General features: G+C 35.7%; 1 protein-coding gene across 1 annotated transcript; it reads right to left on the bottom strand.

Annotated features, from left to right (window-relative positions):
- Nucleotides 1–202: 202 nt before the first annotated feature.
- LOC104106709 (subtilisin-like protease SBT1.7) lies at nt 203–3,814 on the bottom strand. Its single transcript, XM_009615314.3, has 3 exons — nt 3,126–3,814; nt 2,043–2,428; nt 203–1,869 (listed from the first exon to the last, which is right to left on the bottom strand). Exons 1-3 carry the CDS (start codon nt 3,680–3,682, stop codon nt 506–508), a joined length of 2,307 nt encoding a protein of 768 aa, XP_009613609.1. The 5' UTR covers nt 3,683–3,814; the 3' UTR covers nt 203–505.
- Nucleotides 3,815–11,317: the final 7,503 nt, after the last annotated feature.

The raw sequence follows: 11,317 nt of genomic DNA, 5'->3' as shown, positions 1-11,317 counted from the left end.
AATTCCTCGGCCATGTCACCTATTAAGGGGAAACAAATTCAGTTTGGACAAATATAAGGAGAAAAAAACAATACCCGTAAAGGTTGAGCGGGAACTCACTTTTTGGGCCAAGTACAAGGAAACTTATGTATTTTCCCAATTTGACCGAATTGCTTAAAAAAATTCTATATTCTCCGTGCACAAAAGTTAAACTCATAGGAAATACTCTCAAATATTTGAGATCATATTAATTATCTTTAGCAACATGTTACAACACATAACAATACAAGTTATTGAGCAAGATTGTAAATGCAAGAAAAGAAAAAACCCCTAGTTCTTGGACCATTACTGTACAATGAGCAAGAAAAGGCATGCCCATCGTCCTGAAGGCATACAGTTTTCCATGTCTTCCATCAAACTTTTGAAACCCAACTTCCAAGTTTTTGCTTAGAACTTAACTTAGATAACTACAACTAAAATAACTAAACAGAAGCTACATTCGAAACTCGAGCTATCAATTACCTTTTCATGTCCAACTAATGGCCACAGGACTACCAACTACATGCTTGCCATCTGACCACTCAATTCTACCATACACATTCGTAGTTGATGGCATTGAAGGAGCAGTGAAAGTCACGGTATATGACTTCTGCTCGTTCGCACGAGTAAAAACCAACGTTTCAGGCTCGACCGAGACTTTCACTGAGTTGCTTGGTGAAAAAACAGTACTAACTTTGTATGTTCCTGCTGGTCCAACATTAGTAAGCGTTCGCGTATATTTAACGGAGCTAGAACTGCTTCCACTGCCTGCAGTCATTTGTTCTGGAAATACAACAGCAAATGAAGGGTAATTCAAATCAGTGACACTGTATTTCTTACTTGTTTCACAGTTGTAGTTTCTTCTAGCAATGCTATTAATCTGGATTGATGTGTAGTTCAAGGCACAGAGGAAATTCAGATAATCATCAGCCCTCAAGTCGTAAACAAGTCCGGGGTTTAGTGCTGCAACAGGGTCTACATGTCCTGCACCATGATCAAACGGCGTGGACGGCTTTCCCGTCGAGACATCTTGGAGCGCACCACCGTTCTTGTACACTGTATAAGCCGTGGTCATAAGAGCCGAGCGAATAGCCGCTGGGCTCCAATCAGGGTGCGCTCCTTTAAGCAAAGCAGCCAAACCACTCACGTGCGGGCAAGACATAGACGTGCCCGAGATAATGTTGAACCCAACGCGTCTTGTGTCCTCGGCCAACCCTGTTGGTCCAACCGCACCTGTCCACCCTGCGAGAATGTTAACACCTGGTGCTATGATGTCCGGTTTGAGAATTTCCTGCGTGATTGAGTTTGGTCCTCTGGAGCTAAATGCAGCAACCACTGGTGATGGTTTGATCCCCACCTTAGTTCCCTCGAAAAGAATCGTGGCTGTTGGATTAGGATCCGAGGTTAAGTACTTCTTGATTGCTTCCCCTGTCGTCTGACCAACTGTCGTTGCTGGAAGCAAATGGGCATCAGCCACCAGCTCATCCCCGTTTGCGGCAGTGTTAGCCAAAACCATACCAACCCCACCGGCTTCTTTTACCACAGAACCTTTTTGGACCCTGGGATTTATCCCGCGGTCACATAGAACAATTTTGCCTTTAACCTTCTCAGGAATTAAGGTACCCGTCATGCAAAGATTTCCATTTGTAGTATTACTAGCATTACCAGCATACACAAAGGGAAGCATTTTACTTAGTGACAAATCCCCTTTGTAGAGTGAAACACCAGAGAAATTCTTACCATTGCCTAGGCTTACATATGCAGGAAAATCGCGGTCCAATGTTCCTGCACCCACAGTAGTTATCCACGGCGCTACGTTGGACAAACTATAGGGACTAGGACCAGCGTTACCTGCAGAGCAGCAACAAGAATTACGTCTCAATCCCACGCAAGTTAGAATCGGCTATACGAATGAATCTTCATTGTTTATGTCATTCAGTTTAAACTAATCTCAGTCTAATATCATATAAAATGTAACAATTAAGTACTAGAAATTCTTCATATTTTTCGACTAGCATCGTTACCTGCAGAGCAAGAGACTAGAATCCCTTTTTCCATAGCAGCAAATGCTCCAATTGCGACACTATCTCTATAATAATCTGAATTGCCACCACCAAGTGATAAAGAAAGCACATTCACATTATCATCAATTGCTTTGTCCATAGCTGCTAATATATCAGAGCTAAAACAACCACCAATCCAGCAAACTTTGTACACAGCAACTCTAGCACGAGTTGCCATTCCACGAGCAGTTCCAGAAGCATACCCAAAGAGACTAGCGCCCTGAACAACTGAACCAGCTGCAGTAGTAGCAGTGTGTGTTCCATGTCCGTCATCGTCCCTTGCAGATTTCGACTCTTTGGATACATCAACAGGACCCAATGTGGTCTCATAACCTTTCGAGAAGTACCTATCAACAAATATAATATGATTAAGTAATTAAAAGTATATCTTATCTCTAATAGTTTGAGCTTTTAGATAAGTTGATCATAATCAGTAGCAGAGCCAAGATTTTAAAAAAAAAAAATAATTCTAACAAGGAAATTCAGAAAAGTGCAAACTTGAAATAAAACAATTGACATGCACAAAAATAATTCATTTTTAGCCTATTTGTACAGTGCAACTCTCTGATGAATGGCATTTAACTGAACCTCTTCGACACACTTAGCTATGCAAAAAGTGCAGTCCGGTACACTAAGCTCCCGCTATGCGCGAGTCCGGGGAAGGACCGGACCACAAGAGTCTATTGTACGCAGCCTTACAAATTTTCTACAAGAGGCTGTTTCCACGGCTCGAACCCGTGACCTCCCGGTCACATGATAATAACTTTACCCGTTACCACTTAGCTATGCAACTAATCATAAAATTAAACATGGTATCAAACAAGCGAAAAATTCCCAAATTCAAATTTCACTGCCAACTAGGAAAATCATAAAATGAATCAGACCAACACGTGAGAGGACGAGTTGACATATAATAACAATTACGTCCCGAAAAAGTTAGAGTTAGCTATAGGAATCCTCACGAACTACGATTTTATATATAATATAATTAAGTAATTAAAAATATTTTATGTCTAACAACATAATCTTTAAGACAAGTTATACCTTGCACCAATCAATTTCCTATTGCAATTTGAAGAACTGAAATTGGTACCAGATTCACACTCTCCTTTCCAAGAATCCGGAATAGGTCCAAGTCCAGTATCATCAAAACTCTTGCTTTCTGGCCAAACTCCAGTATCAAGAACCCCAACAACCACATCACTCATAGCATTTGATTCTGGAAAAAAATCAGCACTTCGATCAAGACCCAGAAAAGATGGTGTTCTTGTCGTGTGAAGTTCATATCTCAACTCCGGCAAAACAGACAGAATCCCAGATTGTCTCTCAAGTGATTCTGCTTCTTGAATAGTCAGTCTTGCTGAGAAACCATGTACAACGTTGTTGTAAACATACAACATTTCTGCTGAATCAGAAACTGATTTTAGTGATGAATCATACCAGTGTTTATGGTCTTCAAAACTCTCTGGCATTTGGGATTTTGCCACGTGTACTATGTAAGTACTCTTCTTATTACTAGTACTTCCTATTGTTGCTACTGATAAATGGCATAGACATAGCCCAAGAAGAACAAGAACTACTAGCATTGTAAATCTCGACATTTTTTTTTAAAGTTGCTGTGCTTTTGCAAATCTTGACGTTGTTTTTGCTATGTAAATATATATAAGGTGAGAAAGAAGAGTAAATGTGAAGTGTGAAAACAAAGAAAAGAAGAGTGATGGGAGTGAAGATGGGGACGGTGGTTCTTGTTTGTTACTGTGAATGATTGGGTTTTCAACAAAAAGTTTCAAAGTTCCAGCCTTGCAAAAACAAACTGTGACATACAGTATTAGCAAAAAAATAAAAATAAAAACTGTGGCATACAAGAAAAAGAAAGAAATAAAGAAACAAAGAAACATTTCGCATTCTCGGAGGCATTTGTTTTCTTGACAAAATCGACTATGGTTTGTTTGGTTAAAACAAGTTAGGCTGAAATTAGTTAATTTGAAATTATTTTTTATTAATTATTTGGTATATATTATATTAATATTGAGATTATTAATTTTACTGTTTTATTCTGAGATAATTTATTTTTGATTATGATTCTATCTTTTGACATGTATAAGTCTGATACAATCAAAATTTTTCTATAACAATCTCGTTTGTTCCGAATATTTTTGGATGTTATAGCGAAGTGCTGTTATAGAGAACATATATTATAACATATCATAAAAATTAATTTCGAAAAAGTTTGACTTTTATAATGAAGTATTGTTATATAGATATGCTGTTATAAAAATGTCTAACTGTATTACTTTTAGTTTTGAAATAATTTATTTCAAAATTAATAATCAAATAAATAATAAAACAATATTAAATTTTTATTACAAAATTATTTTTGCTCATCTGGAACCACCTCTTGGACCATAAAATGGACATCCTCAAAAGACACACTCACTTTATCTACAGCGGTAGTCACTCGCTCAGTGCTAATTGCTTTTTATTTTCTTTATTAAGGGGTCGTTGCCTTTTATTTTATGTGCATTACTAATACTTTATTTGGTATATTTTTTTAATTTATGTATAATTAATATTTGTATTAGTTATACATTATACTTGATATTATCCTATATGTAAGAAATGCGTAGAAAATCATGACATTAGTAATATCAAGACTATTAATGCATGCATTAATATGGTTAAAGATAAAATTATTCTTAAAGTCCCTTAAGCTAGAGAATATGGAGGGCATTTTTATAAACAACTATTTTTCTTAAAAATTATGCAATGCATTATAATTTTTAATACAACACACCAAATAATAGATAAGAAATAATATTTGTATAACTAATGCTTGCATTACTAACCTATACATTGCTAATCACTGCATTATCAATACAACTTATTCCACACTATTCTTGTACATCCTACCAAACGACCCCTTAATATCTTTCACTTTACCTCTTTGTGTAAGAAAACTAAGAAAAAGAGAACTCTGATATAATTCCCCACACTACCATACAACCATTTTTGTTTATAAATTTTTTACAGACTTTGGTATCAGAAGCATGGCAGTAGTCATAGGTCAAGTGGCGGTCCAATTAGTAAAAGTTGTAGAATTGTATATTGGATCTTGTTGTGAGTATTAATATTAATAATAATACGTCAAATAAATTTGGAACATTGTTATAGTTCACGGGTTTTTAATTTGGGAGTTACCAAAGGTGGATAGTAGGTGAGACGTGGAAGTTTTATTATCCAACCAACTGTTTTCCTTGTCTCCCTCCATTTCTAATTATTTTGACAGTTCAGTTTAAAATGGTATTCACCTGCACTAATTTATGTGGTATTACTTTTTAAATTTTAATTACTAAATAATATCACCATATATTTTGAAACACATAATTCTATAATTATAAAAAATATATGTCATAAAATTTAAAAATTAGTATTTCTTAAATTGTTACTCAACTAAATAGGTCAAATAAAATGACATAAGCGGAGTTAACTTATATACATTTGATTGTCTAAAATATTTTTGTACTTTAAATATAGTTTAGTTTATTGTACCAAATTAGTTAATATTTTATCGTATTATCCATTAATATCGTTCATTAAATTTTGTTACAATATAAAAATAAAACAAAATTGATTCCATGATGAAAACTCATTTAAATTATCACAGTAGTTTGTTGTTTAACTCACCACACAGATAAGGTTCGGCGTAGGGGCAGATTAGTACCATATAAATGACAAGTGGAGACTGTTTCAATCTTTGATTGAGGAGTTAAATTTTATCATGTTGGTGGTACTGTTTGTGTTACTGTTTTCTTTCCATGATTTATATGCTATTGTTTTCTTTTCAAGAAATGATGCAATTATGAGCTAAGGATTATCAGAAATAGTCTTTTTATTTTCACAAAGTAGGGATAAGATTACGTATAAATTACTTTTCTTATACTCCACTAATGAGATTATACTAAATTTATTATTGTTATTGTTGTGACTGTTATTGTTATTGCTATTGAGGAGTTAAATTCTATAGTTTCAATCTTTTGTTCTTAATATTGAACTATTACTAAAATCGTAAGTTCAATCTTATTAATTTTTTTATAATTTTAATAAATTTTTATATATAAATATATATTTCATATTACTTTTTATGTATATATATAATATATAAATTAAGAGACAAAGGATGCATGTGAAGCCGTATGTGGCCAAGATTAATATTCTAATTAAAATGACTAGTATCACTATCAACTATATCTTTGATGATGACAACACAGGTTTAAGATGTCACTGTGTGCCCCTAATATTAGTACAGTGTAGATTCTGAAATTAGAATGTACCTTACTGCAGGGCGGAGCTAGAGTGCACTCAGCGGGTTCGGTCGAACCCAATAGCTTTAGTTTGAATACTGTATTTAACTTAAAAAATCTATTAAATATGTATAAATTATTAATTTAGAACTCAATAACTTAAAACGATTAGAATTCCGAACTCATAAGCTTGAAATCATGGCTCCGCCTATATACCTTAGGGCTTAGGCATTAGATTAAAGTATCTATTTCTGGATGTTTGGAAGACTACATCAAAGCCATCTTCATCACCGTCTAACAAAGTTAGATTAGTTAAAATCTTAACCGCATCTGATATTTACACAAAGTACTTTATTACTTAATCGTGATAAAGTACATTAACTCTGTATAAACATAGGATACGTATAAAATTTTAACGTTAGACTATCTGTTTATATTAACGGTTTTTCAAATATTTTATATACTTAAAAATATAAATAACTTTAATAAAAGAATATTAAATAGTTTTAGTTATAAGTATATTTGTCCTAACTATTATGTATTTGTCCTTAAATAATTTACTAATTGAGATAACAAGAGTAACTTGGAAGAAAAAAGAAATACATGAACTCTTTTGGTCTAAAACGATAAATAGTTTTGCAGAGAAGTTAGTTTTTTCAAGATAAACTTTGATCTAGAGTGGATTTCGCGAAGGATATGCAGTACAAACTTGATCTTAGGTTAACGTTAGTCTAAAAGCAGTGATTCCTTTTTAAAATGCACCAGATCTTGATTGGTTACTAACAATTGTACTCACCTAAGATCTTATTATCACTGTTATTTACCTTAAAAATTAAACCACTTCCAATTAGATGCTTAACCCAGTTAAAAGTCTAAAGCTTAATTATCAAGAATGATTTGAAAATAAGATAATAAAACGTACAAGTATAAATCTTCTAGTTTCTTGCGGAGTTTATATAACACTTTGGCGTTGTGAGACACTTCAAATTTTGAATAGGCGAATTATTTGTTTTAGCACTAGTTTTTAATATTATAATTAGCTTTCTCTTTTTATACAAGTTATGAACATTTATATGTATTTAATTTTAGTTGGTGCTATTCTTAACTTTTTAACAACCTAATTAGGTTGTAATTTATGAAAAGCAGAGACATTCAGAGATATTTGTCCAGACATCTCAACATACAAGATAATGAACCCTCCATAGTATTCTAACATTACCTTATTATAAAATATTTTTCAAGGGAAAAAGACCTCCCTCACTTACGGATGGAAGTCATTTTTCTTACAATTATATTAACTTTTAACTTAGTTTGTATAATTTGCGAACACTTTTATATTATTATTAATCTTGTGTACGGTCAATATCGAGTTCACCTACGACATGAAAGGACAGGTTCGGAACATGACAATGCAAGACTGAAGATCGGCCCCGAGTCACGTCGGGCTAGAACCCGGGGTCAGGACACCTGCCTTCAAGAACATTGAGTCCGAGACCCCGGAGTTGACCCTAGCCCCGAACGAGCTTGGAAAAATATTGTTAGCATAACCAACGAAAGACCGAAATATTCGTAACCGGACAAATGTTGCGGCGGGAATCTCGGCGCGTATCAGTGAGGAACCGACAATCAGCAAATCAAGAAATTTTTATCTTTTATAGAATTGTATTTAAAGTAGGACTCTTATACTATATAAAGGGGGTTTGATAATTCATTGGACACATTATAAACACGCATTCCAAAGCAATATATTATTATTATTTCTCTTTAAGCTCTTGTTCTTCTGTGCCTTGGCACCGATCGAAGCGTACCTGGCTCGAGGGTGATTAATCTTTCAAGGCTAAGACTATTCAATTCGTGTGGTTTGCATTTACTTTATCATTATTTATTTCAATTGCAATCTAACTTATCGTTCTGTGTCAAGTTAGTCCACATATCCTTAAAACCACTTACAAATTCAATTGTTATCCGATTTTGAGGGTAAACAGTTTGACGCCTACCATGGGGCTAAGGATAATAGTGGTTATTTGATACCAATCTCCATAACACATACTACTTTACACTTGTTCTTTGAAGTGTCTCTAATTGCAGGTTAAAACTCAAAATGTCGAACTCCCAATCAGCACCCCTACATGGTGACAATGAGTTCAGTCATCACGGTGAAAATAACAATATAACGCCCGGTGACGAGGTACCGCCCGTTGATCCCATCAAAATTCTGCCCGCGGACCCGATTGATGCTAATTCATATGTGGCTATCGACATAAACCTTCCTACTGACCTCGAGAATAGTGTCCATAGTGGAGCCCGATCGGTAGCTCAAAATACACAAAATATTGGAGGAGACGGGATCAGTTTACGAGTGATCTTCGAAATGTTGTAGGCTCAACAGGCAGTGATAGCTCAGTTACAGAACCAAAGCCGTGCACCCAACAAAGTTGAACCCAATCCACCCTGGGAAGTCACCCGCAGGGATAAACCGGTTGCAGAAAGGTCAAATGAAAACGAATCGGGGGCTAACCACGAGATCGTAAAGATGCTCGAAGAACTGACAAAATGGGTAGAATCAGGGGAGAAGAAAATCAAAGCTAATGACAAAAAGGTGAAAACTTACAATTTCAGGGTAGACCAAATCCCAGGAGCACTGCCGATATTGAAAGGCCTGGATTCCAAGAAGTTCGTGCAAAAACCTTTTCCTCCGAGCGCGGCTCCAAAGCCGATCCCTAAGAAATTTCGCATGCCCGAGATTGTTAAGTATAGCGGAATGGCCGAACCAAATGAGCATGTAACCTCTTACACATGTACCATCAAAGGAAACAACTTGGAGGATGATGAGATCGAGTCTGTCCTATTGAAGAAGTTCGGAGAGACGCTGTCAAAAGGAGCTATGATATGGTATCACAACTTACCTCCTAATAGCCTATTTGGACAAGCTGGAGAAATCAACTTATTTTGAGAAGTGCTTTTTTCAAAAGTGCTTTTGAAAAAAGTACTTTTGAAAAAAGTATTTTTGGACAGAAACAGTTTGTGTTTGGCTAATCACTCTGTAAAGCACTTTTAAGCAATAATTTATATTTGGCCAAGTTTTTCAGAAAGTGCTTTTAAGTATTAAATTACGAATAAGGACATGAATATATTTACTTAATAGTTAATATTATAAGTAAATAAATAATCTCACAAATTTATTATTACATGCAATAGTTAAATCTTTTCATTTTATTTATGTAAAATATGAAAATAAAATTTAAAAGTACTTAATTCTTTTAATATAATTTAAATATATTAAAAATTATTTAACAAATATAAAAGCATTCACCCCTAGAGTCATTATATATTAGAAAGTTATCCTAAAAATAATAAGAAATATGTATACATTAATATCTTAAGTATTAGGTTTAACGGTTATTTTGGTATATATTATATTTTGTTAAGGGTATTCTTGGTAAGAAGAAAAGTCAAAACTGCTTATGCTTCTACTTTTGGGAAGAAGCTACTTTTTTTTGCTTCTTAGAAACTGCTTCTGCTTCTTCCCAAAAGCATTTTCCCCAAAAAAGCTTGGCCAAACACCTCAAGTTAGGAAAAAAAAAGTGCTTTTGAAAAAAAATAATACTTCTGGCCTCTTGAGAAGCTTGGCCAAACATGCTATAATTCTATTGACTCATTTGCTATGCTTGCGGATTCTTTCGTAAAATCACACGTCGGGGCCATCAAGGTCGAGACCAGGAAATCAGACCTTTTCAAAATAAAACAGAAGGATAAAGAGATGCTCAGAGAGTTTGTGTCCCGGTTTCAAATAGAACGAATGGACCTGCCACCGGTCACTGATGATTGGGCCGTTCAGGCTTTCACCCAAGGGCTCAATGTTCGAAGCTTGGTGGCTTCGCATCAGTTGAAACAAAACCTGATAAAATATCCGACTGTTACTTAGGCCGACGTGCATAACCGGTATCAGTCGAAAATCAGAGTCGAAGATGATCAACTTGGAGCCCCTTCGGGGTCCGTTTATCCCGTCAGAACCATCGACAGAGTCAAGAGAGATATCGATCATGAACCGAGATCAAACATGGATTGGTATCAGTCGTATAATGGAGACCGAAGAAGCAGTGGGTCCGGGCGGAACACTATGAGAAATGAAAGGAGAAGTGATCAAGGTCAGAGCAACTGGGGACTCATGAGCAAAAACAGCTTCGACAGGCCCATCGGGCCTCAAGAAGCACCGAGGTTATTGGAATACAACTTTAACATTGATACTGCCACCATGATATCAGCTATCGGACGCATGAAAGATACCAAATAACCTCGACCTCTACAATCTGATCCAACCCAAAGGAATCCTAACCAGATGTGTAAATATCATGGCACTCACGACCACAGAACGAAGGATTGCCGACAGTTGAGAGAAGAAGTAGCCCGACTATTCAACAACGGGCATCTTCGAGAATTCTTGAGTGACCGAGCCAAGAATCATTTCAGGAATAGGGATTCTAACAAACAAACCGAACAAGAAAAGCCTCAACACGTCATTAACATGATCATCGGTGAGGTCGATGTCCTTCAAGGGCCGATGTTGAAGCGCACCAAAGTGTCCATCACGAGGGAAAAACGGACTCGAGATTACATACCGGAAGGAACTTTGTCTTTCAACGATGAGGACGCGGAAGGGATCGTACATCCCCATAATGATGCACTCGTAATATCTGTACTCGTAAATAAATTTCGAGTTAAGCATGTGTTAATTGATCCAGGTAGCTCAGCCAACATCATCCGATCGAGGGTCGTGGAGCAGCTCGGTCTACAAGATCAAATCGTGCCTGTATTTCGAGTACTAAATGGATTCAACATGGCATGTGAAACCACTAAGGGGGAGATAACATTACCGGTGAAAACCACTGGGACCATCCAGGAAGCTAAGTTTTATTGATCGAAGGAGACATGAGG

The sequence above is a fragment of the Nicotiana tomentosiformis genome, chromosome 9 (assembly GCF_000390325.3).
Source record: "Nicotiana tomentosiformis chromosome 9, ASM39032v3, whole genome shotgun sequence".
Lineage (NCBI taxonomy): Eukaryota > Viridiplantae > Streptophyta > Magnoliopsida > Solanales > Solanaceae > Nicotiana > Nicotiana tomentosiformis.
The sequence above is the reverse complement of the archived record's forward strand: the minus strand, read 5'-3'. Positions and strand labels throughout refer to the sequence as shown.

Bases quoted from the DNA above. Each gene is read 5' to 3' on its own strand.
- LOC104106709 (XM_009615314.3), bottom strand. From the start codon at position 3,682: ATGTCGAGATTTACAATGCTAGTAGTTCTTGTTCTTCTTGGGCTATGT. The intron at 2,429-3,125 runs GTATAACTTGTC...ATTTGTTGATAG, and splicing joins AGGAAATTGATTGGTGCAAG to GTACTTCTCGAAAGGTTATG. The intron at 1,870-2,042 runs GTAACGATGCTA...GCTGCTCTGCAG, and splicing joins TCTAGTCTCTTGCTCTGCAG to GTAACGCTGGTCCTAGTCCC.